At 44.4% G+C, this 27,501-nt stretch overlaps 1 protein-coding gene across 1 annotated transcript in view; it reads left to right on the top strand.

Moving 5' to 3' along the window:
* Positions 1-1,339: 1,339 nt before the first annotated feature.
* The window catches only part of LOC137620796 (uncharacterized), a 148,213-nt gene continuing 122,051 nt past the window's right edge, over positions 1,340-27,501 (top strand). Inside the window, exons 1-2 of the mRNA XM_068351235.1 lie at positions 1,340-1,718; positions 19,095-19,194. Of these exons, the coding sequence (XP_068207336.1) occupies positions 19,103-19,194 (92 nt within the window). The 5' untranslated portion in view covers positions 1,340-1,718; positions 19,095-19,102. The remainder of the gene's footprint in view (positions 1,719-19,094; positions 19,195-27,501) is intronic.

Below are 27,501 nucleotides of genomic sequence, written 5' to 3'. Positions count from 1 at the left end.
TCAACGTTTACTGAATTATGAAATCAGTATATAAGGGGAGCAAGATGTGATTGAATTAAAGAGTTGAAGTGTCAGAGAAGAAAGTTTTTTCTTGTGTATATTGCGTATGCAGGACTAGAAGAGTGACAGTTTTGAGTTATGCTGGAAATGTAAACCACTAGGAAGACAGCTGGTGAAAAAAACCTGCATATAGCCATCTGCATAGGTTGGATTGATGTGTTGCTCTCGGTTCTCTGGTGCACTTTAGTAAAGTGTTGATGCTTTGGAAGAATTTATCTATACCCATGCGCGTGACAGTGGATATTGCCTGGTTTTATTTACAATTCATCATTAAAGACTGATGGCTTATTGTTGAAACACGCACAGATATTTATATATATATATATATATATATATATATATATATATATATATATATATATATATATATATATATATATATATATATATGTGTGTGTGTGTACACACACACACACACACACACACACACACACATATATATATATATATATATATATATATATATATATATATATATATATATATATATCTATATCTATATCTATGCATACATATATATATATATATATATATATATATATATATATATATATATATATATATATATATATATATATATATATATATATATATATATATATATATATATATATATATGTGTGTGTGTGTGTGTGTGTGTGTGTGTGTGTGTGTTCTGGAGAACATAAGTAATTTATTTTATGTAAGTCAGCAGCACGTCTACCCTTCATTTTGTCTAACAACCACCTATCAGTAGCACTTCCCAACAATATGCTGAAAACATCACTTATATTCTGGGTCATTTTCATGACATGTCTCACTTCAAATGTGGTACAATTTGCTATAAATGACTACACCCCATTTCCTCTCAAGTTGGTCCAGTTTTATTTTATCTAAAAAATATTAGATATTTCCTGTGAAACATAATTTCCTTTCTGCACTAGAGTTTTATTTGCTTTTGTGGATGTATTTTGACTTTTAATGATAACAATTATAACAACAATAAAAATAACAATTTTGGTGAGATCGAGAAATGACGAGAATTGTGTGAAGAAGAAGGTTAATGTTTACTATAAATGACTACACCCTATTAACTCCCATTTCCATTCAAGTTGGTTGTTTATTTTATCTGAAAAAATACCAGATATTTTATGTGAAAAAATTTTTTGTGCATTAGTTTCATTTATTTTTTTACACGTCTTTTGACTTTTGATGATAACAATTATAACAACAATAAAAATAACAATTTTCGTGAGATCGAGAAATGACGAGAATTGTGTGAAGAAGAAGGTTAATGTTTACATGTTGTGACCAACAGATGGCGCTCAGTTCGAGTCTCAGAGGACTCCCTTACCTTTTTCACCTTATACGTATGTCGACAAATCTCTTTTTTGTTTCCTTTGTAAGACTTTGACATTGCTTCAGCGCGATTCAAGAAACAATCTACAATCACAACGAGGAGAAACGCTCAACAGGGATAGTTCCATCATCGAAGAAATGGCCTTCAAGTTTACTTGTTAAAGGTCGCCAATGTTTTGTTTACGTTTTGTCTCGAAAACTGTTGTCATTTCCCTTTTGTCATCACGAAACTGTTTATTCAGCCCATTAGGAAGCGAGAAGTCCAATGATTGCACGGAAGATTTGTAACCCAAGTAATTAACCAGAAGGGAAATGTTTATGTGAGTATCAAAAGGGTATGAAGGCTACTTATATGTTTGTTGGGTCTCTTAGATAACTTATGCCAGATCAAAGTTAGCCAGGCTGTTGAGTAAACTTATAGAATAACACAGAACTACATTTCAAATAGAAAAACAACAATTTTTCTGAGAATTTTGGGAACCTATGTATATCAGCGGTCAGTTCCTCCTGCATGGATTAAAAATGGATGTGAGCTAACCTAAACTTTCCCCCCTAACCTAACCTACAAGCTGTGTTCTTACCTACCAACCTAACAGGGCCCCCTCTTACACTGCCGTATTCTAAGTTATCCATAATATTACATACAAGTGGCTGCTATTATACACCCCGAATATTGAGCATTCAACGGATTTGATCATTATTTACACTGCAAATAAAGAGCTCTCCTGTTATCAATCCCCCCCTACTTCCAGATGGACACAGGTGGGAACCTGGGACTTTGGGTGGGCGAAAATTGTTAAAAATGTGATTATTTAACACCTTCAAGATTTGGAAAAGGCCAGAGAACTTAACAAACTCACCTAACTTAACCTAGTAGTTACCAGGTTGCAGACCTAACCTGGGCCCGACCCACTCTGACCCCACTTCCCAGATCACAAACCTCCCCAGTTCCAAAACCTGGCCAGGGTTGAGCCCTCCCCTGACCTTCCTTTCAAGGTCACAAACTCTAAAAGTCAATCACAAATAATTCCTAACCTTATGATTAACACCTAGGTTTTTTTTTTGGTGTTAGCAATCTTCTCAGTCGAAGACTACTCGCAAGTAACAAGTAGAATCACACCTAGGATGCTTTACGAACAGGAGCAGATACGTTTGGTCTTTAAAATGTAAACAAAGGAGTGAAATAAATACCTGGTATTTCAGGGGTATAGGGTACCAATATTTAATGAATTTTTCATTGATTTATTATTTGTCCAAGAAATAAACATATAGAGAAGAAAAGGTTAGCTTTATAATTATTTATCGATTCACCAGTAAATTTTCCCCACATGAAAATGCCCTGGTTCCCACTGGTTGGCCCCCATTACCATAGGATATATTCAGGGTATATCTTATTAACTATTTACTCGACACAGAAATGAAAGTAATTTTTGAAGAAAAGTTTTTATATATAAAACCGGATTCCCTTATTTGTAAAGCTTTTTCTTTGTTTTCTTATGATAATACCAGTTATTGAAGCATTTATAGATTGTAGGACATAGGCTGGCTTTGACACCGTTAAACAGATTTTAATTTCATTTCTATAAATCCAATTGGTGGCCAAACCTAAGATAACCCTAACTAACCTTACAATATCAGTGTTAGCCCAACCTCTATCACGACCTACCTCAACCACATGTAAATTGAGAGTAAGCCATGGCTTACCACAATCCTCATGATGTAGGCTATGGGCTGCGGCTTTATGCATGATATCATGCGGTTGATATTGATATTAGTTATAACCTATTTGCACAATCTTATGCATTCAGGATATCATGTATATATAATGATATATGTGCAACTAAATGTTAAGATTGGTAAAAGTCAGCCTCCCAAAGAAGTGTCAGGCCAATCATGTATTCTTGTAATTTTATTGGGCAACAGCATGATAAAAACAACTTATTTATACGAAATTGAATTTGTTCCGTAACTGGAATACAAACCACGCTATTTATTAGGATTATACTTATGGTGGAGCTGAAATGGCGAGCCATTGAAATTTAGCGAGGGTTAATTACCCACAGCTCTAGTTAGCGGGGTTATGGGGGAGGTAGCTTGTTACCACTCCTGTCCACACACCTGTGATTTAGTTACTTTACTTTTGGCTCGGATCGAGAGCGGTTGTTTACTCTCTCTCTCCTCGCCTATTCTGGACTGCCATTAATTGTTGTCTTTTAACTTACTTTTTCTTATACTTGTATACTGTATATACAGTATATGAAAACATTATTAATGTTTATGTATATATGTGTATAGAAATGTGATAAGTTTCCTTTTCAGTGTTTGTGTTATGTGTGTGATACATATATGACAACAACACTTGTGTAGATTAGCAGGCCAGCACAATTCCACTTCGTGGGGAACGACCTCTCCCTTTCTGGTCCATCAGTCTTCCCGTTGGCATATAACCATTAACTTGGCCGCCGCAGGGGAATCGCCATCGCCTGGACCCTCTTCCTCAACTATTGTCTTCGCCTTTTCCATTATCCTACGGGAAACATGGATTTCTGAGCGAAGGGAATGTGGCCTCTCAAAGATTGACTACAGTCTTTCTCTTCTCGAGGTTGTACACCTTTACAATGACAGTGTGCTATTGCGGAAGCTCCTTTCCCGTGCACGGGTTATGTTGCTCTTCTGATTGTTTGTCTCAATTATTTTTAGTGAAATTATAATTGTATTTTAACTTTTCAGCTTTTCTCCGTGGGAACACTTCCCTTCGTAGGATCAGTGGTTCTCACTGTTAGTGAATATTCTTAGCTGATTTAAATAATTGTAATTCTGTTTTTATTACAGTTACTCCGCTCCCCCCTTCTCCCGTGGATGTTGACTGGGAAAGGAAGGTGCAATACTTAATTTTATGTTATTCCCTCAGGGTTCCTCTTCGGAGTTCCTCCCTAGGGAATTTCTGTTAAATTAATTTTATTTTTTCCCAGTTAACTATGCAGTTTTTCTTCGTTCGACTAAGAGTGCCAAATAAGCAGAGCTGTTCTGTTCATGCCTGGGGAATCTTCCGTCACCGCCGTCCCTCAAAGGACGTCGTCATGGGCGTCATCCCTTCTCTTAGAAGTACTCCCGTGACAATATGACCATCACTTCAGATCATCTTAGAATGCTAAAGGAGGTTCGCCTCCAGGGGTTGGACAACTTCCCTTCCGAGGAAAGTTTCCTCCCCAGGTGTGAGGTTGTTTCTCCCTTCAGAGGGAGAACTTCCCACATCTTAATAAATTCATCGTCTCCGACTCTAGTCTCTTGTACGAAGTGTTCACCTCTCTCGTTCACGAGAAAGCCACTCATAGAGACTCCTCTTCAGAGGATCGCTATTGTTAAAGGTCAGCTTGCTGATCCACCGGCCCTCATGGGCGTCTTCAAGTCTCTTCTACGAAGTGTTCACCTCTCTCGTTCGCGAGAGAGGCCACTCATAGAGACTCTTCTTCGGAGGATCGCTACTGTTAAAGGTCAACTTGCTGATCCACCGGCCCTCATGGGCGTCTTCAAGTCTCTTTTATGAAGTGTTCACCTCTCTCGTTCGCGAGAGAGGCCACTCAGAGAGACACCTCTTCGGAGGATCACGCTGCTCATCAGTTCCTGATCATCCTACCAGCAGACCTACCAACGCAACTTAGTCCGTGGACTTCGGTCCTGGACTCTTCTATGGACCTTTCACAGTTGCCATCAGTGGATATTTGCCCTTCCAAAGGGCGCATTCCAGTTCCTGATTGTCCTACCAGCTGACCTGCCGATCTACCAACACATCCTTACGTCGCTGGTAGTCCTTTGGACTTCGGTTCTGGACTCTAACACGGACGTTTTTACGGTCCTCATCGGTGGATGCTCGCCCTCCCAAAGGGCACATCCCAGTTCCTGATCGTCCTGCCAGCTGACTTACCGATCTACCAATGCAACTTTACACCGCTGTTAGTCCATGGACTTCGGTCCTGGACTCTTCTGTGGACCTTTACGGTCTCTGTCACGGATGTTTGCCCTTCTAAAGGGCTCATCCCAGTTTCTTGTCGTCCTGCCAGCTGACTTGCCAACCTAGTAACGCTACCTTTGCGCGCGCGCCAACAGTCTTCCGTGCGCGCACATGTGCGCCAATGCTCTTGCTTGCACGCGCGCTAATAATCTTGTGCGCGCCGACTTTCTTCCGCGCGCGGGCGCCGGTCGTCTCCCGCGAGCGCGCCGACTGTCTTCCGTGCGCGCGCACCGACAGTTTTCCGCGCGCACGCGCCAACAGCCTTCCGCGCATGCCCCGACGCCCTTCCGCCCGCGCCAACGGTATTCCACGCGTGGGCGCCAATGGTCTCTCGCACGAGCGATGACCTTCTGCGCGCACGCGCGCCAATGATCTTGCGCTCGCATGCAGTCTTTTGCGCACGGGCGCCGATGGTCTCCCGTGCCAATGCATGACCTTGCGCAACCAGTCAAAAGCTTTGGCGCATTCTAGGGAGAATGCACAGAAGTACACAGTGTCTTACTGCGTGCCAGCGCTCTTACCCACTTTCTTGCGCCCTCCTGCACAGTTGCGGTCTCAGATCCAATGCGCCAGCTCTTGCCAAAGAGTCAGGGCTCGCAGATCCAATGCACCAGCGCTTGCCTGCTCTCCAGGCAGAAGTTGAGCACCAGCATCACCCTGTGTGTCATCGCTCTAGTACTCTCCTACGCACTTGCGCAATAGGCAGTAAAAAGGAATAAAACTTTTTGGACAGGTCACCATTGCCCCATTCCTCCCCGCAAACATAACATTGCCACCAGGAAAAGAGGAATAAGGCTTCACAGAAGGATTCAAGATCCCGAAGATTTCATCTTACAAGGGGAATCGAAACGGGGAATCCTTAGTCCCTGTCTCTTCTGATGTTTCTTTTTTCTTGACAGACCAACGTCAGCAAACAGGAAAGCATCCGATCACCAGATCGCCAATTGCTAGCTCAATGCTAATCTTTGACCTCTAGTCCCTCTAATGACTAACGATCTCCAATTGCTAGCGTTTCCAATCACCGATTGCTCGTCAATAACCAGTCATCAGCTTGCTGATCACTAGATCACCGATGGGCAGCTTATCTTTCTTCGATCGTTGAACTCAGCTCGCTAATCTCTGACCAGTCCATCTTCAGTTTGCTCATCTCTGACCAACCAGGGGGGACCATAATCAGCTTGCTGATCTCTAACTCACCATTGGCTCACAGACCACCGATTCATCGGTCATCGGCAATTCGCCAGCAGTTCGTGACTCGAACTTACTAGTCAACCTCTTCCTGTAGTTTCCTAGATTAGAAGGTATACAACATGCTTCTCGCTACTGGCCGTTCACCATTGCACTAAAGTGATCAGCAAACGTTCGACAACCCTCATCAACGGCTTATCGACAGGGAACTACTTGCAAGCACTCTCCAACTGCATAGTAACCACGATACCCAATGGTAAACCATTGATTAACATTCGCCAGATTGATTCTATTCTAAGGAAAAGCATCAATCCCATGAGGGCGCATGGTAAGGCTAAGCGATGCCTTCCTTCTGTTAGTTAAAGGAATTCTCTCAGAGAAGAATTCTTACACTGGTATTGCGCCTGATCCTTTACGACATGAGTCAAGACTCCAGCGTCAGCAATCTTCCATGCAAAATGATCCACAAGGAGGTGTCCCTTTGGGTCGATGTCCACACCATGTTGGAGTTCGAACAAGGGCTAAGGCCTCAGGTCTTCATTTGCACACAGGACCTAAAGGACACATACTTCCAGGTCCAAACCATCCTTCTAGGAAGGTTGGAAGATTCAGTCTAGACAAACAAGAAACACCAGTTCAAGGCACTGTGTTTCGGTCTTTTCACTACACCAATCCTGGTCTCACAGGATCGGCTTCTGTCTCCTCAGTCTCGGGACCACTGACTGACCTTAGCAGACTCAGTAGCAACCTTGCATTTACACTGGAACTTCTGAAGTCTTTTTACCAAGATCCAGTGATCAGGGTAAACCAACGGAAGTCTTTCTTACTTCCCTCCCAGAAGACTGGTGTATCTGGGAATGATTCTAGACACCAATCTCCACAAACCCTTCTCGAAACGAGAACGATTCCCATTCCAAAGGGACTTGACTTGAGTCGGACTGGAATCAGACCCTCGATCCCCCAAACATTCTGACCCCATGGGACCAGAAGTTTGGACAAACCCCAAGGGATGGGTATCAGTCGAGAATCTACAGAGCGGCATAACCTTCTCATCCTTCCCCACCCCTCGGATTTGAGTCCGAAAGTACCTTCACTTAAATCTCTTAAAAGATGAAGGCCAACTTTCCAGTCCTTCAGCAGCCTCATCGGTTCCTAACAGACCACTCAGTGATGTGATGGACTACACACCACACTCACATTGACAGGCAAGAAGGAACTTGCTCGTAGCCTCTTCCCATCTAACAGTATAAACACTAAGATGGTCCAAAGTCCATTCGGTACTACTATCAGCCCGCTTCATTCCAGACTAGAAGAACGTGCTTGCCGACAATCTGTGCTCAGCATCTCGTATAAGGTATATCGAATGGACTTTGGATCGCCTTGTAGCCGATAAAGTCCTGACTTTACGAGGTCCTCCAACTAGGGATCTGTTCGCAACGCTCCTGAATCTCACGCTGCAGTTGCTCCCCAGCCCTAGACCCAAGGCTCCCTGGCAACAACGGTGGGTACAACAATGACGTTTACGTCTCGTCCCTGTTTTATCTGGAGAAGGGCACTCAAGAAGGCTAGAACATCGGTCAACCTCTCAAGGACTCTCCTAGCTTTGCTATGGCATTATGCAGAACGGTTTCCAAACCTTTTGCAGCACCTGATAATCTCTCCAAGAGAACCCTCTCCACATCACAGATAACCCACTTCGACACCTACCACAAGCTATAGCTTTGCTATGTTTGTACGCCTGAAGACTACCCAATACCTCTTTGCGAAAAAGTTGTCTAGATATCTGAGGAATTCCACAGCATCAGTCTACCAGGCAGTATAACGTCTTGCGTGGTTGGTGTCATGTGAAAGTGTGTCTCCATTCGATTCCTCGATTCCACCAATAGCGGAATCCTCGAGTAATTACAAGAGGAAAAGACCCCCTATTCAGTTTCATCAGGTAAAGATGATCACTCAACCTTGATCCTTCACCTTCAAACTGAAAGAAAGGGACACCCTCTCATCGATAAGACTTCCCAACTCATACGGACTTACAACTTACCTTTCCCCAGTCGGAGTTGAGACCTTCCTCTCGGAACATGGTTCAAATTCTCCGATCCCTAAAGTGACCTCCCCATGTTCCACTTCACCAGGCAACAAATTTTCTCCTTATTCAAGAACACAATGTTTCTACACACTCGGACAGCAACCATACGAATCAAGGAACTTCATGATCTCTCTTTCGACATTACCCATTATTGAGAAGAACGAAAGACAATGTTCAGTTTTGTCCCTGAGTATGTCGCCAGTCACAGTCACCAGAGGTGACGGATCCTACACAAGTCTCCACTCGGTAATGGACGATCCAGATCATCCATTACTATACCCAGGGTAAGGTATGAAACTTTACCTAAAGAAAACAGCAACAGCCCACCTGGGTCCCTTCTCTTGTCATCAGCACTGGGAGAGACTAGAGGAGGATCGCTGAAACATAATCTCGACATGACGACTCACAGTGTCAGGGGCATAACTATGCCCCTGGTCCTTCTTAGCAGATTACTCTGTGACGCATGTTTTACAAGAAGGATGTGACTGCTCCAGGGGACTTTCACAACCTTTCTCCTGCAAGACGTGGCCCACAAGAACTCGATACCATCTCTATCGGTCTGGTGGTGGCTGCACAACAGCTGTTTGTATACCTCAAGCTCCTTATTGGACAAGTAGCAGAAGGTTAAGGGCACTGTTACCCAGTTTTAGTCTGCGTGAATGAAAAGATTTTACTGGCTCCTATTCTTTTCTTCATCCTACCCTCTCGTGGGGAAAGCAGCATCCTGGGTTCTCTGCTTAAGCTGACCTCAAACCACTGCAGATAAAACATGCTCCCTTGTGTACCTAATATTAAGCTAATACTGTTGCATCCCCATACCCTGGCGAGGTGGTACTGTATTGGGAAAGTCTTGGTTACATCAGGTTTTTCCTACATACTCTCGGAATAACTTTACCTAGACAGTCACACTTTTGCATGTCTCAACACGCAGCTTGCGTAGGCCGCGGACCTTGCGTTGCAAGGTTTTAGCGAGGGCAGGGACTCCTTATTTTTGAGTACTAACATACTCAAATAAGGAGCCCCCGGGCAAAACCAAAAGCCAGATTGGTAGGGACATCCACCCTTCCTAATGGGTGAGTCACCCCTAATAAATAGCATGGTTTGTATTCCAGTTACGGATCAAATGACAAATTCGTAGATAATTTTTATTTTTCCTAACTATACAAACCTTAGCTATTTATACAAACTTGCCCGCCATCCCTATCCCCCTTGAAGTCCTACTTCCAAGCAAAGTGACTAAATCACAAGCTACCCACCCCCGCTAACTAGCGGTGTGGGTAGTTAACCCTCGCTAAATTTTAATGGCTTGTCATTTCAGCTCCGCCAAAAGTATAACCCTAATAAATAGCTAAGGTTTGTATAGTTGGGAAAAATACGAGTTATCTACGAATTTGTCATTTTTCAATATTAAACTTACCCGATAATCATGTAGCTGTCAACTCCGTTGCCAGCTACATGATTATCGGGTAAGTATATTCAAAAATTTATTTTACTAATAAAAATAACATTTTTCTTGTTTAGTAGATAGCCTGGCCCTTTGGCTAGACATAGGCTTTTGCAGTCTGTATGAAATTCTCATACCCATGGGGGACTACCAGCTAAACTAGGACTCCTTATCAACTTTTGTGGCTTGGATTGAACATATAAATCTATTCTTATTCATTATCGTTATTTCATTGTTTAATATTTTTAATAATTAACTGATAGAACCAGTAGAGAAGCTGCTGCTGTTAAAATGCATATTAATTGAAGATGCTGTATATTGGGACAAACTAGAAATTATGATTTGCAATGTTTATAATAAAAAGGATGGTGCGGACTTTAATTGCTAGGTTGGCAGCCCTGCTTAACCGCTTGAGTGGGGGCCGGGGGTTACCCAGTCTTCTCTATACAGCAGTAAGGAACGCCACTTTTTCTTTTGGCTCAGTTGAGATCGGACATGTCCGCCCTCCTCCTACTGTCATTGGACTTTTTCAATTTTGCTTTCCTTTTCTGGTGTGCATGTCTTCTCTTGCGATCTCCTTCATCATGCGAACCTGTCTAGGGTGCGAGGGTGCTGCGTGCGGGACCTTCGTGTCGTCGTTGGAGACCAACCTGCACTTTTTGTGTTCCATGTGCCGAGGGCATTGATGCGAGCAGAGTTCTCCCTGCGCAGAGTGTAGGGAGTAGTCTGCCTCCCAATGGGAGAAATTTGGGCGGTGTAAGAAGAAGAAGATGAAGGGCAGCTGTTCTCTCTCGGGCGAGCAGAACGCGTTTTTCTTCTTCTCGCACCTCCAAATCTCTCAAAAGTTCTTTCTCGCGCTCAAACAAGGGACAATCGAGTAGGAGTGCCGATCGATCAACTCTTTGGCAACCCCCGGGTACTGGGGGTGTTGTTGCTTCCCCTAGAGGAGCAACTTCTCCTCCAGCTGCTGGCGAGCCATTCTCCCTTTCAGATCTGAAGCTGGTGTGGTTGTTCTTAGGGATTTCGGGACCCCTTCGAAGGAGGAGCTGCGGCGCCTTCTTCAGCCTGGTGCCAGGAAGGCCCCTTCTCTGGAGCAGTCGACATCTCACGCTCTGGAACTGTGCGAGGTTTATCTGTCGCCTTCTCCTGTCCCTTCCATGGGTGGACGAGGTGATCGCTTGAGTTCGCCTCTCCAACGCCCCCTGCTGGGGACAAATTCTCTCTCCATCCTGGGACCTCATCGTCCCCTAACCTTCAACCCTTTGTTTTTCTCCACAGGAACCCGCAGGTTGTAGGTGTAGATCTTCTGGGGACTAGTGCTCCTACCATCAGCAGCGCTAAAGGACGAGCATCACCATCGCCTCACTTTTCTGGACTCTCTTCCCCTGATCGCTGTTCGCGACTATCAGGAGATCGTATAGGTCGTAGGTCATCACAATCCGAGTGTTCTTCATCTACAAAGCGCTCGCGCTCACGAGACCGCTTGTCTCAACACTCTCCTCAGAGGCGTTCCTCTTCACGAGGACGAGTCTCGGGATCTTGTTCTACACGATCACAAGGAAAGTCTAGACTTAGGTCCAGGTGCTCTCGTTCTAGATCTGGGCAATCTAGATTACGAGTACTGTACAGTGCTTGCACTCACGAAGACGACGCTCCTGTTCGCGTGGCCGGTGTTCACACTTGCAAGGGTACTGTTCACGAGAATGATGTTTTCAATTGCGAGGCCGATGCACGTAGCCCCTCAACCAGACCTTCCAAACAACTTCGGACTGGACCCCTAGATGAAAATTACCATTCCTTTAACATGCATCCTGCTAAACCCCCAGTGTCTTTCACTGCCTAGGGAGTTCTAGCAAAGTGTTCGCCTTTGTGACACTTAGAAACGCGTCCTGCTGTGACGCTTTCTCCAACTAGAGTACAGTAGTCCCTTCTCAGAGGCCTCCTCTGCTGATTTCGTCAGATGTAGGTGCTTCTCTGGGGCAGCATGGGGTTAGACCTTCCTCAGATGGTTTGAAGATCATTTTATTCCAGCTGTGATCAAGTTGTGAAATGATCTTCCTAATCGGGTACTTGAATCCGTAGAATTTCTAAAGTTCAAACTTGCAGCAAATGTTTTTATGTTGAACAGGCTGTCATAATTCTTTTTATAGTTTATTTATGAAATATCTGTTTTGATGTTAGTGTTTTTGAAATATATTAATTGTTCATTTTTTCAATATTTAACTTAGCCGGTGATTATAATAGCTGCAACTCTGTTGCTCGACAGAAAACTCTACGGAAAAATTCGCCAGCGATCGCTACACAGGTAGGGGGTGTACTCAACAGCGCCATCTGTCGTTCAGATACCCAGTACTCATTGTAAACAAAGAACTCAATTTTCTCTCTGTCGGGCTACCGGCAAGACCTACTAATTCGCTGTTGCTAACTGGATTTGTTTTCACAACTATTTGGTGAAGTACACTATTCTAGTTTTGAGCTTTCGCTATGCAGGTGTTTTATCTTCATCTTAAAACTTGAACTCGTTTTGGATAGATTTAATTATGGTGACAAAGAGAGTATGGACTTTCTTTCACTTTTAAATGGCCGACCCTTCCCTTAGACGGAAGTGTGTTTAGGCTTTTAGTAATTATCTTATCACGTTATAGATTTTCCTCTACATATTTTATATCTCTCCGCCTTTATTAGGCCTCTTCGATTAACTTTCCATTTTTTATAAACATATAAAAATAAATTTTAATGCTTTGTTTATATAGACCTTTCCTGAGAGTAGGCGGTCCTAACTTGGAAACCGAAGTTAATCAACGTTGAGCCCTTTATATCTTCTTTAGCTTTTAAAGAGCTAAGGATTTAAAACTTTTTAAATGTAATATTTTATGAAAGAATTTCTTTGATAGTCTTCGTACTGTTTTCAAAGATGAACTAACGTTTAGTTTTTTATGCTACGCAGTTGTTGACGTTCAGGACGTTCAACATGCGCTCTATCGTTATGATAGAGAGAGAGTGTATCACGGTTTCACTTTGCAGTAAGAGTAAATCGATTCTGACGTTTTGTTCATTCTTTCTTAGCTTAAATGTTTTAAATTCTAATTTAAAGGAACTTTTTATTTGAAAAACCTTTCAGTTTTTTCCTTTAGTCAAATAACATGTTTTTTTGACGATATATAATTGGGCTCTTCTCTTAGGTGCGAAATCAAGAGAGAAAGAGTGAGAGAGATAGAGACGGAGGGAGAGAGAGGAGAGAAAACGTTCCGTTCAAGCGGGTAACGTTGTTCTCGTGTTACTCACGTCCCTAGTCGCTGTACGGAGAGGAAGGATAAAACGTTTTTAGGTTTTTATTCTCGTCCCCAGGCTATGTGCGGTGAGAGATTGAAAACGTAGTTATATGAACTAGTGTTTAGTCTCTTTCCCAGCCACTGATTTTTCTTTTTATCTTTAAATATGTTTTCTGTTTTTTTGCTGGTATTATGAGCTTGCATTATACGACTAATTTCGCAATTACTACCTTTTAATGAAGGGTAGAATTGCGTGTCTCAGGTAGAAATAAGTGCAAAACAGAAAATTTAAGTGATAAAGTGATATGCGCAAAGTGTTACAGTGTTGCGTCCGAGGCGCAAAGTGTTACAGTGTTGCGTCCGAGGCGCAAAGTGTTACAGTGTTGCGTCCGAGGCGCAAAGTGTTACAGTGTTGCGTCCGAGGGTTCGTCTGTTCGTGCCTGTCGTTCACCTAGTCCGGGACCTCTTACAAGCTCCCAAGCCCAGGGGAGAAGTAATGTCAAACGACTTATGGGTTCGAGAGGCCTTGACCAACGAACAGACGTTTTCCCTCTATGGTATCGGGTGTATCTTACCAAGATCTCCCCTACCATAAGACGAGAGAGACGTTGTTTCTCCTCGCCATCCGTAGGCTTTTCGCATAAGAAACCTGTCACAAGGTTTCGAAGCCCTTAAGCGAAAGTCAGTCCTTTCAGGACAGGTCCAGCGTCCTGGTTACAGCCATTAGGACAGCTCTGACCCTATGCAGTCATCGGATAACTGCTCGCCGCCTAACAAAAGCGTAACACAGACTCCGAGAGTCTTTTTTTGTAGGCAAAGTGTTGCAGTCACAGACGTTACCCTCGTCTATTACCACAACCATTTCCGTTGATCCTTAAGGGGTTGTATGGCAAAACATGCAGTATATGCTTGCCTCCCTTATGGAAGACTATTCTGCCGATTAGTCCGTTGAGTCTAGCCGTTTATCTCATCGATATCCTGGCTTTCAGCCAACCTAACGTTCCTTTGTGCTTACTGTTGACGTTGGCGTAGCTTTGTCACGTCAGTGTGGTTTCGTGTGGTTTTTCAGCCGCATTTGGACGTTAGGCCACTGGCTGATGCTCCTGTTGACGTTCAAGACGTTCACTAACAATCGGAGTTGACTTGTTTTGACGCTGTGCGTCAACCTCCGCATTCTAGAGTTGTTTTGACTGCTCAGTCTAGGCAGTCAAAGCAGTCTTGAGTGGACGCTGTGCGTCCTCACGCACCTGTTGTGGTTGACAGTTCAGTTGTTGACAGTTCACAGACTGTCAAGCAGTTACATGACGTTGCGTTCTGGTCCGCTACTAATGCACCAGTGAGAGACTCAGCTTTTATCGGACAAGGTTCCTGTAGATGAGGAAGTTGCTGTTCTCCCTCCTACTGATATTCCCTTGAGGACTCTGTCAGATGGAGAGGAGCCTAAAGCTGCTTAGCCTCCTATGGACTTTAATTAAATCATGATGATTTTTTTTAAGGATCTTCGTCCGGATCTTTTTGTAACTGCTGCTCCTCGTTCGCCTAAACGTCAGAGCTTACACTAGGCCTAGCTACTTCGAAGCCGTTGTTTTTAAGCTAGTGCTCTCTCGCTCTCCTAGAGAGCGTTACGTTGGCTAGGCGACTGGTTTTTCACCAGGAGGAGTTTGGGGGATACAGCCTTTGCTTTCCCTTCTTTTAAACTGGTTTATAGAGCGAGAGTCTGATATGACACGAGAGAAGTTCTCGGCTTGGGAGTTCATGCCTCTGCCCAGATAGACTTCTCAATTCTGGTAGACTCTCCCTGGCGCCTAGCCAGGAGACGCTCCAAGTTGTTTACAGGTCAACTTCACAGCTGTTGTCGAGCCTTTGAAGTTTTGCTGTACAATTATGTCACGCATAACAAGGCTTTCAGGGATGGTAAACGGTTCCGCCTCAGTCGCTAACCCCGTCTGTTGCCACACCTGCTCCCGTAGACCCTAAATGGGCTTTGCTGCAAGACATGCAGTCCAAGCTTGTGTCCTTGATAGAGGACTTATATGCGGAGAAGAACCTTCTGGCCAACAACCTTCCAACCGGTTGGTTGTGCGCCCTGTTGACGCTGAGGTATCCTACTCGCGTCTGCCAGTTGAGGTGGTTCCTCCACCGATGCGACCCAGTGTGGGTTGCCAGCCGCACGTTGACGTTAAGCGACGCTCGGAGGTGGTTGTTGACGTTCAGGACGTTCAACAACCAGCAGAGGTGACTTGTTTTGACGCAGTGCGTCAACCTCAGCAACCCGGTAGGGTGTTGACTGCACAACCCAGACGGTCTAGACAGTCTCGGGTTGACGCTGTGCTTCCTCGCGCACCCATGGTTGTTGACAGTTCACAGACTGTGCAGCAGTTCCATGATATTGCGTCCGGCTCCGTCACGCATCCACCAGTGCGACCGGATTCAGGGAGCCAGACGTTGCCCACTCCGTTGCCGTTTCCTCATCAGTTTCGGATGAGGAACCCTCTGATGAGGACGTTGCTGAACAACAAGACGATCAGCCCCCAGCCCTGCTATCCATCCAGAAGATGCTGAAGAAGGAACGCTGCTCAGTCAGGCTGTGGATGAGTCTGGTAGGGACGCTGTCATCCGTGGATCAATTTGTGTCACTAGGAAGACTACATCTCCGTCCTCTTCAATACCATCTAGCTTTTCACTGGAAAAAGGACAAGACGCTAGAAGCGGTCTCGATCCCGGTTTCCGAAAAGATAAAGTCTTGTCTGACTTGGTGAAAGGACAATATCAACCTAAGAGAGGGTCTTCCCCTGGCTGTTCAGACTCCCAACCACGTTCTCTTCTCGGACGCATCGGACGTAGACTGGGGTGCGACATTAGACGGTCGGGAATGCTCGGGAATATGGAACTCGAGTCAAAGGACAATGCATTTCAACTGCAAGGAGCTACTGGCAGTACGTCTGGCCTGGAAAAGCTTCAGGTCTCTCCTTCAAGGCAAAGTGGTGGAGGTGAACTCGGACAACACCACGGCTTTGGCGTACATCTCCAAGCAAGGAGGGACCTACTCTCTGACGTTGTACGAGATCGCAAGGGACCTCCTCACCTGGTCAAAAGGTCTAAACATATCACTAGTAACGAGGTTCATCCAAGGCAACTTGAATGTCATGGCAGATTGTCTCAGTCGGAAGGGACAAATAATTCCAACAGAATGGACCCTCCACAAGGATGTATGCAAGAGACTTTGGGCCACCTGGGGCCAGCCAACCATAGATCTCTTCGCAACCTCGATGACCAAGAGGCTCCCAATATTTTGCTCACCAATCCCGGACCCAGCAGCAGTTCATATAGATGCCTTTCTCCTAGATTGGTCACATCTAGATCTATATGCATTCCCTCCGTTCAAGATTGTCAACAAGGTACTGCAGAAGTTCGCCTCTCACGAAGGGACAAGGTTGACGCTAGTTGCTCCCCTCTGGCCCGCGAGAGAATGGTTCACCGAGGTACTTCGATGGCTAGTAGACGTTCCCAGAACACTTCCCCTAAGGGTGGACCTTCTACGTCAGCCACACGTAAAGAAGGTACACCAAGGCCTCCACGCTCTTTGTCTGACTGCCTTCAGACTATCGAAAGACTCTCGAGAGCTAGAGGCTTTTCGAAGGAGGCAGCCAGAGCGATTGCTAGAGCAAGGAGAACATCCACCCTTAGAGTCTACCAATCGAAGTGGGAAATCTTCCGAAACTGGTGCAAGTCAGTATCCGTATCCTCGACCAGTACCTCTGTAACTCAAATAGCTGACTTCCTCTTATATCTGAGGAAAGAACGATCTCTTTCAGCTCCCACTATCAAGGGTTACAGAAGCATGTTGGCATCAGTCTTCCGTCACAGAGGCTTAGATCTTTCCAACAATAAAGATCTACAGGACCTCCTTAAGTCTTTTGAGACCACGAAGGAGCGTCGTTTGGTTACACCTGGTTGGAATTTAGACGTGGTACTAAGATTCCTTATGTCAGACAGGTTCGAGCCGCTACAATCAGCCTCCCTGAAAGATCTCACCTTAAAGACTCTTTTCCTGGTATGCTTAGCCACAACTAAAAGAGTCGGTGAGATTCATGCCTTCAGCAAGAACATCGGATTCTCATCTGAAACGGCTACATGTTCTCTACAACTTGGTTTTCTAGCCAAAAACGAGCTGCCTTCTCGACCTTGGCCAAAATCGTTCGATATTCCAAGCTTATCGTATGGTTGGAAATGAACTAGAAAGAGTCTTATGCCCTGTAAGAGCTCTTAAGTTCTATTTAAAACGAACTAAACCTTTACGAGGCCCGTCTGAAGCTTTATGGTGTTCAGTTAAGAAACCATCTTTGCCTATGTCAAAGAATGCTTTATCCTATTTTATCAGACTGTTAATACGAGAAGCTCATTCCCATCTGAATGAGGAAGACCAAGCTTTGCTGAAGGTAAGGACACACGAAGTTAGAGCTGTCGCAACTTCCGTGGCCTTTAAACAAAATAGATCTCTGCGAAGTATAATCGACGCAACCTATTGGAAAAGCAAGTCAGTGTTCGCGTCTTCTTATCTTAAGGATGTCCAGTCTCTTTACGAGAACTGCTACACTCTGGGACCATTCGTAGCAGCGAGTGCAGTAGTGGGTGAGGGCTCAACCACTACAATTCCCTAATTCCATAACCTTTTTAATCTTTCTCTTGAAATGTTTTTATTGTTGTTTTTGGGTTGTCCGGAAGGCTAAGAAACCTTTCGCATCCTAGTTGATTTGGCGGGTGGTCAAAGTCATTTCTTGAGAAGCGCCTAGATTAGAGGTTTTGATGAGGTCCTGTTGTATGGGTTGCAACCCTTGATACTTCAGCTCCTAGGGGTCGCTCAGCATCCTAAGAGGATCGCGAGGCTCCGTAAGGAAGACGTACTTAAAAAAGCAGAGTAATTGTTCAAGTCGACTTCCTTACCAGGTACCTATTTATTTTGTTTAGTTATTTTGATAACTTCTAAAATAAAATAAAAATTCTTAGCTCATATGATGTAAACATATTTTGCTGGTCTCTACCCACCCCCCTGGGTGTGAATCAGCTATTATAATCACCGGCTAAGTTAAATATTGAAAAATGTTATTTTGATAATAAAATAAATTTTTGAATATACTTACCCGGTGATTATAAATTAAAGGACCCTCCCTTCCTCCCCAATAGAGACGCAGTGGAACGAGGAGAAAATTGAGTCTTTGTATACATTGAGTACTGGGTATCTGGACGACAGATGGCGCTGTTGGGCACACCCGCAACCTGTGTAGCGATCGCTGGCGAGTTTTTACCTTAGAGTTGTCTGTCGGGCAACAGAGTTGCAGCTATATAATCACCGGGTAAGTATATTCAAAAATTTATTTTATTATCAAAACAACATATTTCTCAGATCATTTATTTATTTCCTTATTGCCTTTCCTTACTGGGCTATTTTTCCCTGTTGGAGTCTTTTCCAACTAGTATTGTAGCTTAGATAGTAATAATGATAATACAGTAATAAAATAGCAGCTACCCTACCAGGTTAGGGAGAACATTTTTACATTTTTATTGTTTGTTTTTAATAGTTTCAGTTCCATGAAATTTTGGCCAAGTATCGGTGCATTTGATTTTATTCTAGTAATGTGTTGGCATGATGTGAGCTCCAGTCACTCTTCATTGAGATATTTTTTTTTTCTGCAGATTCAAAAATGTCTGAAACTGGGGAAACATCAAAGACCCGTCAGTGTGTGTTCTGCAGTCAAGTGTTCTGCTCAAAGGATGAATTGCAAGCACACTTCAGGTAACTCACTCTCTCTCTCTTCCTGTCTCTTACTTTTGAGGGCAGTATTTTCATTAATGTTATATAAACAATTAATTACAAGTCATGTTTTTAACATAATTAATATATTTTCTTTGTTAGATGTAGTGTATGGATGCAGTACACTATAGTAATAGTGACCTCATGGTCTCTAATGATGCTGGTCAGAATTGGCATATGCACAGTTTATGGAATCAATGGGTACTGTATGAGAGTACTATATCATTCTAGCACATACTGTATTGTAATATATTTTTTGTTCTTACTCGAATACAAACCCTCGTCCTTTGATAGAAATATGTATTCAGCATAGCTGGATACGGCTGTTAAAACTTTAACGGTGTGTCGGTAGTTACTGCTAGGTGGCAAAGAAGCCCCGCCCACCCAATAGACCACTATCCCTCAATTTTTTAGTTTCTAGATAGTACAGACCTAATTTCAGGCCCTGTTCATTTCATCGCTTGTGTCCCCTGGTGATAACGACGATAATGTATTTCTAAGGTAGTGAGCAATTCTAAGACGTAGATGTGCGCCATTGCAGGTAGAAGGTTTTACGGCCATTGAGTGTCCCCTTCTTCCTTCAGTGTCTTCCCGTTCCCGAAAAGGCTCTTGGGATATATCACTTTTTTGTGCCATCTCTTCATGGAGTTCCTGTGATATCTTTCCCATTGGACTGTCGTCATTGGCCTGAATGACACTTGAAAGGAGAACATCAAGTTCCTACTCCACTTCTGCCTCACATTCGTCTCATCACACTGCCGGTCGGGCTAGAAGGGTTCCACCTTTCTTTTCCCCATTTTGGACAAAGAAGTCCAAAGACTGATCGATAGAAGATGCGTACGCGTAATTACTACCGTTTCTCTCCTCAGGGTGAAGAGAGTTCTGCTTCAAAAGTCCCTTTGACTCCCTTCACCGAAGACAAAGAAAAGGACAGCATCTCAACACAGAGGATCCTTGCCTGTTCGCGCACACCCATGAGCTCTCCTGTGTGTGCGCACTCTTACAGGAGCGTGCTTTTACCTGTTCGAGTATGTGCTGCTTAAGGAATGCACCATCCTGTTCTCATCAGTTTGTGCATTTCAATAAGGCCAGAGACTAATGAGTTTAATGTCTGCCAGCACCTAGAAAAACCTAAAGACTTTACTAGATGATCTCGCGTTGTATACCAATGAATACGTTTAAGGAATGTACCATGCAGTGGATCTCTAAATGGTTAGATGTCTTCATGGCAGTTCCCTAATAGCAAGAACCCTATGGGCACATGATATTTTGTACAAGACAAAACCATGCTACAAAAACATTTTGCTAGCAAATCAATTGGGAGATTCAAAGTTCTCATGAGTCTCGAGATTCTGTCTCAGGACACACGCCAGAATTTAGCAATATGCTGATAAGCAATAGCAATTTCTTTCAGTACTGGAGATAAGCTGAGACAGCGACACTCTAGATACAGACGCAGTGCTTTCAATCTGTTGAAAACTTCACAAAGAAACTGATACTTGTAGGTTATCAATGCTTTTTGTTGCAAAGCCGCAGAGTCACAAGAAGACTATGATATACAAATCCTCAGAAATCAGGAGGCATTTCAGGAGGGAACATTGTTTAAGAATGCCCAATCAGAGCTGTCAAGTCAATGTTAAGTAAACCAAACTGTCGGAAAGGGTTAAAACTCTGAGGAAGCCCAGCAGTGCTGGACAGTCCTCTAACCATGTTTTCTTTGTGGTTTTAAGCAAGTCTAAGTCTCACTCGATAATTCAAGGTTGAACAAGAGGCAGATCACAAACTGGACCTCTGGACCTAGTCCAAGGGGGATTAAATCCGGAAGAAGCAGACCCCTTGAGTAGCAGGCGGTCGTCAAAGTCGTAGGTAAAAATCCACAAGTCATGATCAGGATGTCTGGCACTGCAGAGTCAGAATCAGGGAATGCTGGAGACTTCCATGAATTCCAAACTTACTGGAGGAATCAATAACATCTTCACGGACTAAGAAAGGAGGTGCTGGAATTTCCGACACAAAAGAGCGTGCTACCAATTTTGGAGTCAAAATAGGTGTGTTACCCATTTCAGGGGAACTGTTCTCATACAGCTGGAGGACAGTAGGATTTAAAACTACTAGTGATTTTAATACAAGAGTACTGTAGTTTAAAATTTTTCTGATGGTTGTAAGTAACCAAGCATCCAGTGCTTTCTTTCTATCATAAGTCATGGGTGATTTGATAATGGACTTGGCCTAAGTAAAATATTTTGGAAAACTGTAACTTCTCCTTTGTTATCGGGATTTGCTGCAGTCTCGAGACAAAATATATGATACAACAACACAGCTACACCAAGCAAGTTACATCACTACTAGAACCAGAAATATCTAAGATATCAGACGCAGTTGGACTAGTATCAACAAGACCTACAGTATACTAAGTCTCAGATATATGCCTAGGACTCTTAGGGTACCAGAGGAAGTGTCTCCTTAGATAGGTAGTATGATGGCCATGGCACCAGCCACCCTTTGAGATACTACTGCTATAGAGTTGTTAGGTCCTTTGACTGGCTAAACAGTCCTATATTGGATCCCTCTCTCTGGTCACGGCTCATTTTTCCGTTTCTTACACATACACTGATTAGTCTGGCCTATTCTTTTAACATTCTCCTCTGTCCTCTTATACACCTGACAACACTGAGATTACCTGATAATTCTTCTTCGCTCAAGGGGTTAACATCTGCACATAATTGTTCAGTGGCTACTCTCCTCTTGATAAGGGTAGAAGAGACTCTTTAGCTATGGTAAGAAGCTCTTCTAGGAGAAGGACACTCTAAAATCAAACTATTGTCCTCTAGTCTTGGGTAGTGCCATAACTTCTGTATCACGGTTTTCCGCTGTTTTGGTTTAGAGTTCTCGTGCTTGAAGGTACAGTCGGGCACATTATTCTATCTTATTCCTCTTCCTCTGGTTTTTTTTTTTTTTTTTTTTTTTTTTTTTTTTTTTTTTTTTTTTTTTTTTTTTTTTATATGTGAATAATGCATTTTTTCCAACACAAAGACTTACCTCGAACTACTTTCTTAGGAGGTACCTGGAATCTCCTCTCAACCGACCAGAGTTTTGTGTAGTCTACCCTACTTCCGTTTTCTGTGGGGACTAACTCAGGCGTAAGGAGAACGTGCCCTGAGGGTAGTCCTGAGCTAGGTCGGAGTTAGCTTGGGTCTCGCTCCTCAGTAAGTTCTCTGGTCGCGTCGTGATAACATCCCGTCGCTCTCCATTCTCTTGCGATCCTTTGTGTCCCCGACTCGTGTGTCCCACGTGGTTCCCGCGTGGTATCTCTGTGCTTTCCCTTGTGTTCTCGCGTGTTTGCGTGATTCCCTTGTGCTTCCCCACGTGTATTCCTTATCCTTTCCCTGCGTTCCTGTGTCTTGTGGTTTTGTGTTGTGATGGAGCAGACCCGCCATTGTCCTGGGCCTATAGCCGGGAAGTCGTGTGGAGCGTTCCTATCCAAGCCGGAGGTTGACCCGCATCCCCTTTGCTCTTCCTGTAGGGATAAAGTGTGCTCGCCGGCGGATACGTGCCCGGAGTGTGTGAATTGGAGTGAGATCCAGTGGGTTCGTTTTAGCACGAAGAAAAAGAAGTCCTCTAAACGGTCCCCCAAGAAGGCGAGCATCTTTTCGCCTTTGCCATCGCCCGATGGGAGGTCTGACAAGGTTTCTGTTCCTTCTTCCCCTACCCAGGGTAGGGGACGAGGTAAGTCCGTTGCGGGGAAGGTGCCGATGGCTCTTCCCCAAGAGTCTAATATTCATGATGTGGGGGTTGCTGAATCTTCACAGGCTAGTAAGGGTCCTGAAAGTGCTTTGTCAAGGGGTCTTGGGGACTCTGCCCTTGTGATTGGTTACTCCTTTCCTCCTTAGAGGAAGTTTTGAAGGAGCAAGGAGTAAAACTAATTCAATTCTGCAAGGATCTGGGTATCACGATCAACCTGGAGAAATTGAATCTGTCTCCCTCCACCAGGATGACTTACTTGGGGATGATGCTGGACTCCCGGCTAGTGAGAGCCTTTCCGTCGGAAGAAGGGTTGAACAACCTGGAACGGATCCTCCAGCCTTTCCTTTCGGGACAACCCAGGAGAGCCAAAGACTTGCAAAGATTAATAGGGCACCTAGTGTCATTAAAGAAACACGTTCCCCAAGGGAGGCCCAGACTCAGGAGCGTCCAGTGAAACTAGAAGGGGCTCTGGAACCAAATGGACTCACCCTACAAGTTAATTCCTGTCCTGCCGGAGACAATACACTCCCTGGAGTGGTGGCGGTGTCGATCGAATACCCTCAAGGGGATACCCTTCGCAACCGAGCCTCCCGAGATGCTTCTGTTCACAGACGCCTCTAAAGAGGGGTGGGGGGCACATCTCCTCAACGAGTCAACGAGAGGAACTTGGACGGACGAGGAGAAAGGTCAGTACATCAACGTCTTAGAGATGAAGGCAGTCCAAGAAGCTTGCCTACAGTTCGTAGATCTTCTGTGGGGAAACAGAGTGGCGTTGATGTGCGACAACGCCGCTGTAGTAGCGTACATAAAGAAACACGGTGGTCTAAAATCGAAGGAGTTGTGCGATCTCGCGTTGGAGATCCTGGATTGGGCCGAGTCGGAACAGATTGTGATTTCAGTAAGGTTCATTCCAGGCAAAAAGAACGTCCTAGCCGACGGGCTCAGCAGGATGGGACAAGTAGTGGGAACAGAGTGGTCCCTCCTCCCAGAAGTAGCCAGACTCATCATTCAAAAATGGGTCTCGCCGGTGATGGATCTCTTTGCAACCAGACTGAACGCACAACTCCCCGTATTTTGTTCTCCTGTCCCAGACCCAAAGGCGGCGTTGGAAGATGCTTTTCAACACAAATGGGACAACCTCGACGTTTACGCTTTTCCCCCCTTCGCATTGATCAGGCAAGTGCTCAACAGAGTACGGACGGCTCGAGACTTAAAGATGACTTTGGTAGCGCCCTGGTGGCCGGAAAGGGAGTGGTTCGCGGATCTAAGAGACCTGGCATGTCTTCCCCCGTGGCCTCTGCCCGACAGGCCATACCTTCTACGGCAGCCACACTTCCAAAGGTTCCACGACAATCCTCAGTCTCTTCGCCTTCACGCCTGGAGACTACCGAGCGGCTCCTGAGGAAGGAAGGATATTCGGCAGGTACTGCAGAGAAGATGTCACGTTATCTGAGACGGTCTTCAGCAGCGGTCTACCAGGCAAAATGGGCTACGTTTACGAAATGGTGTGCCTCAAAGAACATCAAGCCTCTAAAAGCCTTGGTCCCAGATATTGCGGATTTTCTAGTGCATCTCAGAGACGAAGTGGGCATGTCAATTCTGGCCATCAAAGGAGTCCGTGCGGCCTTGGGCCAAGTCTTCCTTCTGAAGGGCATTGATCTGGGCTGCTTTAGGCACATCTCTATGCTCATCAGGAGCTTCGAACAAGCATGCCCTCCGCGAGCCTCCAGGGTGCCGCAGTGGGACATGGCAAGGGTATTGAAAAAGTTAAGTGGACCACCGTTCGAACCCCTGAAGGACATAGTGGACAGGGATCTCACTCTCAAGACGGTCTTCTTGTTGGCCTTGGCCTCTGCTAAGAGAGTAGGAGAGATCCATGGGTTGTCCTACGACATCTCTCATTCGAAGGGGTGGAGGGAGATCTCTTTCTAGTTCGTCCCTTCTTTCGTAGCGAAGACACAAAATCCAGCGGTCTGGTAACCTAAGTTCAAGGGCTTTTCAATGCCGGCTATTCTTCTGACAGGGAATCCAGAAGATTTGAAGTTGTGCCCCGTCCGTGCCGTGAGAAATACCTTGAGAGGACGGTATCAAAAATCTTTTTGTCTCTACGGGTGTAAAGAAAAAGCAGGTATCCAAGAATACCATCTCCTTTTGGCTGAGACGGGTTATTGTCAGAGCCTATAACGATGAGGGCCTGCCCCTGCCAAGTAATCCCAGGCCCCATGACATTAGGGGTCTAAGTACTTCTCTGGCTTTTGAAAGGAACATGGCGGTGGGCCAGATCCTTAGAGCAGGCACCTGGTCGAACCAGTCGACCTTCACAACGCATTACCTCAAGGATTGCTCGAGGAGGTCTTTAGACGGTTTCTCTATTGGGACAGTCATCTCCGCGCTCCAAGCGATTTAACGGTGAAGCCCCAGGTACAATCGTGGATAGCAAAACCAAGAGACACAGGTTCGTTCCCTTTCACCCTTGTCCCTTTTTTCCTTTCCCTACTCGGAGATAACCCCACATACAACCCGAAGAAGACACGTCTCTACAACTTCGCCACAGGACTCAGCATCATGGAATTTTATAAAGGGTAAGTACTTAGACACTAACATGAGCTCTTTGTGTAGTTTTCCCTACGTTTTGTTTTCCGTATATATATTGCAACCTAGTTCCCATCTAGGTTCCTGGACGTCTGGTTAGCTTGGTCTGAAGTTCAGGAAGACAATCCCACCTCCTAAAGTGTAAGTCTCCTAAGAAAGTAGTTAGAGGTAAGTCTCTGTGTTGGAACAAATCACAAATTTTAAGTAATTTGTATTTTTCCTAACATACTTACCGAAAACTACATTCAGGTAATGGCCCTCCCTACCTTCCCCGAGTGCCTTACAGACTTTTAAGACCTTTTGTACCATCCAGGAACTTACTGAGGAGCGAGACCCAAGCTAACTCCGATCTAGCTCATTATCCTTACGCCTGAGTTAGTCCCCACCGAAAACGGAAGTAGGGTAGACTACACAAAACTCTGGTCGGTTGAGAGGAGATTCCAGGTACCTCCTAAGAAAGTAGTTCGAGGTAAGTATTTTAGGAAAAATAAAAATTACTTGAAATTTGTGATTTTAATATTGTTACTGTTTTTAAAATATTTTATTTTAATTTCATTATTTTCCATGTAGTTTATTTATTTCCTTGTTTTCTTTCCTCGATGAGCTATTTTTCTATGCTAGGAATGTAGCTTAGCTAGTAATAATGATAAGCAGGGAGCTCCAGTCAGGCTTTTAGTTGAATATGGTGAGCCTTCACCAGTTCACCATCCATCAGTCTCCAGCACATAGGTGACCTAATTCTCGTGTACTTTAGTAACATAGAATACATACTCCCTAAAACCTATGGATGAGCTTGTTCATCAGAAGGTGTCCCAACAAATGCACCTTTTTCAGTGCCTGAGAACCCTCCTTGAAAGGTTTGTACCAAGGGTGACCTTCAGTCCCTGGGTCTTGCTTCTGCTGAAAGCAGCGGGACATAGTGATCATCCTTCAGTATATTCTCAGCGGAGTACAACCAATCTGATTATTGTGGGAATAGTTGTAGCTGAGAGCTTACCCTCAGTAGCACACCACTGTGCCGTTACTAGAAGTTTTATATTGAGATCTTTTCACATGTGAAAGATTGTACTGCTCTAACAACTTGGTAAATTCCTGGGAAATGAACTTGGGGCTATTATCAATCAGTATTCTGACTGGGATACTTGGAATAACTGGGAAAACTCTGTCTTTAAGTGCTTTGCATATCATGCTACTCTTCCTATTCCTTTTGGGTACTACCATTACCCACTTGGAGTAATGGTTGATTACCATCAGAGACCCAATAAAACCAGCACTGATTGTAGGAGTACTTACAAGGTCCATACCGACCAACTCAAAAGGAGAAGTGGGGCAACAACCTCCCTTGAGACCTTACAGGTCTGACATTCCTAACATATTTGGCACATATCCCTGATTACACTAATCAAAGATTTGTGCTTAACAAGTCAACAGAGTATGTAGTCATTTTTCCTATTCCCCTGTGAGCATTTTTCAGGTGTATCTCTGCAACCAGGTCTATGAGGACATTGAAGGTAACTATAGGGGCTACACAGTCATCTTGGTTCTGTTTAGCTAGCAAACCCTGGTGCACCTTCAGGTCAGACCACCATCTCCTATATGGCTGATAAGAGCATGGAACCTTAGATACAGGAACTTTGTAGTATATCTTCTCAATGACAGGTTGAATCTGTCGATGATCTTATGGATCCTGGCCTCCTGACAGAAGGACAGTATAGCATTTGCTGAGGACACTCCATAGTCAGGTTCAGCGTTAGTCACCTTAATGAAAGTAGTCTTAGCAGGCAGCAGTGAGACTGAGAATACCTTGGGAGACAAGTGAAGAAAAGCAGTGCTGTCATACACTAATTATTCTAGGGGTGAATCCAGGATTAGATTGGCTGCAGTCAGCAGATTTCTACCAAGAACAATCAAAAATGAATGTCTTGGACAGCTATCACCGCATACCTAAACGAC

This window comes from Palaemon carinicauda, chromosome 27, assembly GCF_036898095.1.
Source record: "Palaemon carinicauda isolate YSFRI2023 chromosome 27, ASM3689809v2, whole genome shotgun sequence".
Taxonomy (NCBI): Eukaryota; Metazoa; Arthropoda; class Malacostraca; order Decapoda; family Palaemonidae; genus Palaemon; species Palaemon carinicauda.
The sequence above is the reverse complement of the archived record's forward strand: the minus strand, read 5'-3'. Positions and strand labels throughout refer to the sequence as shown.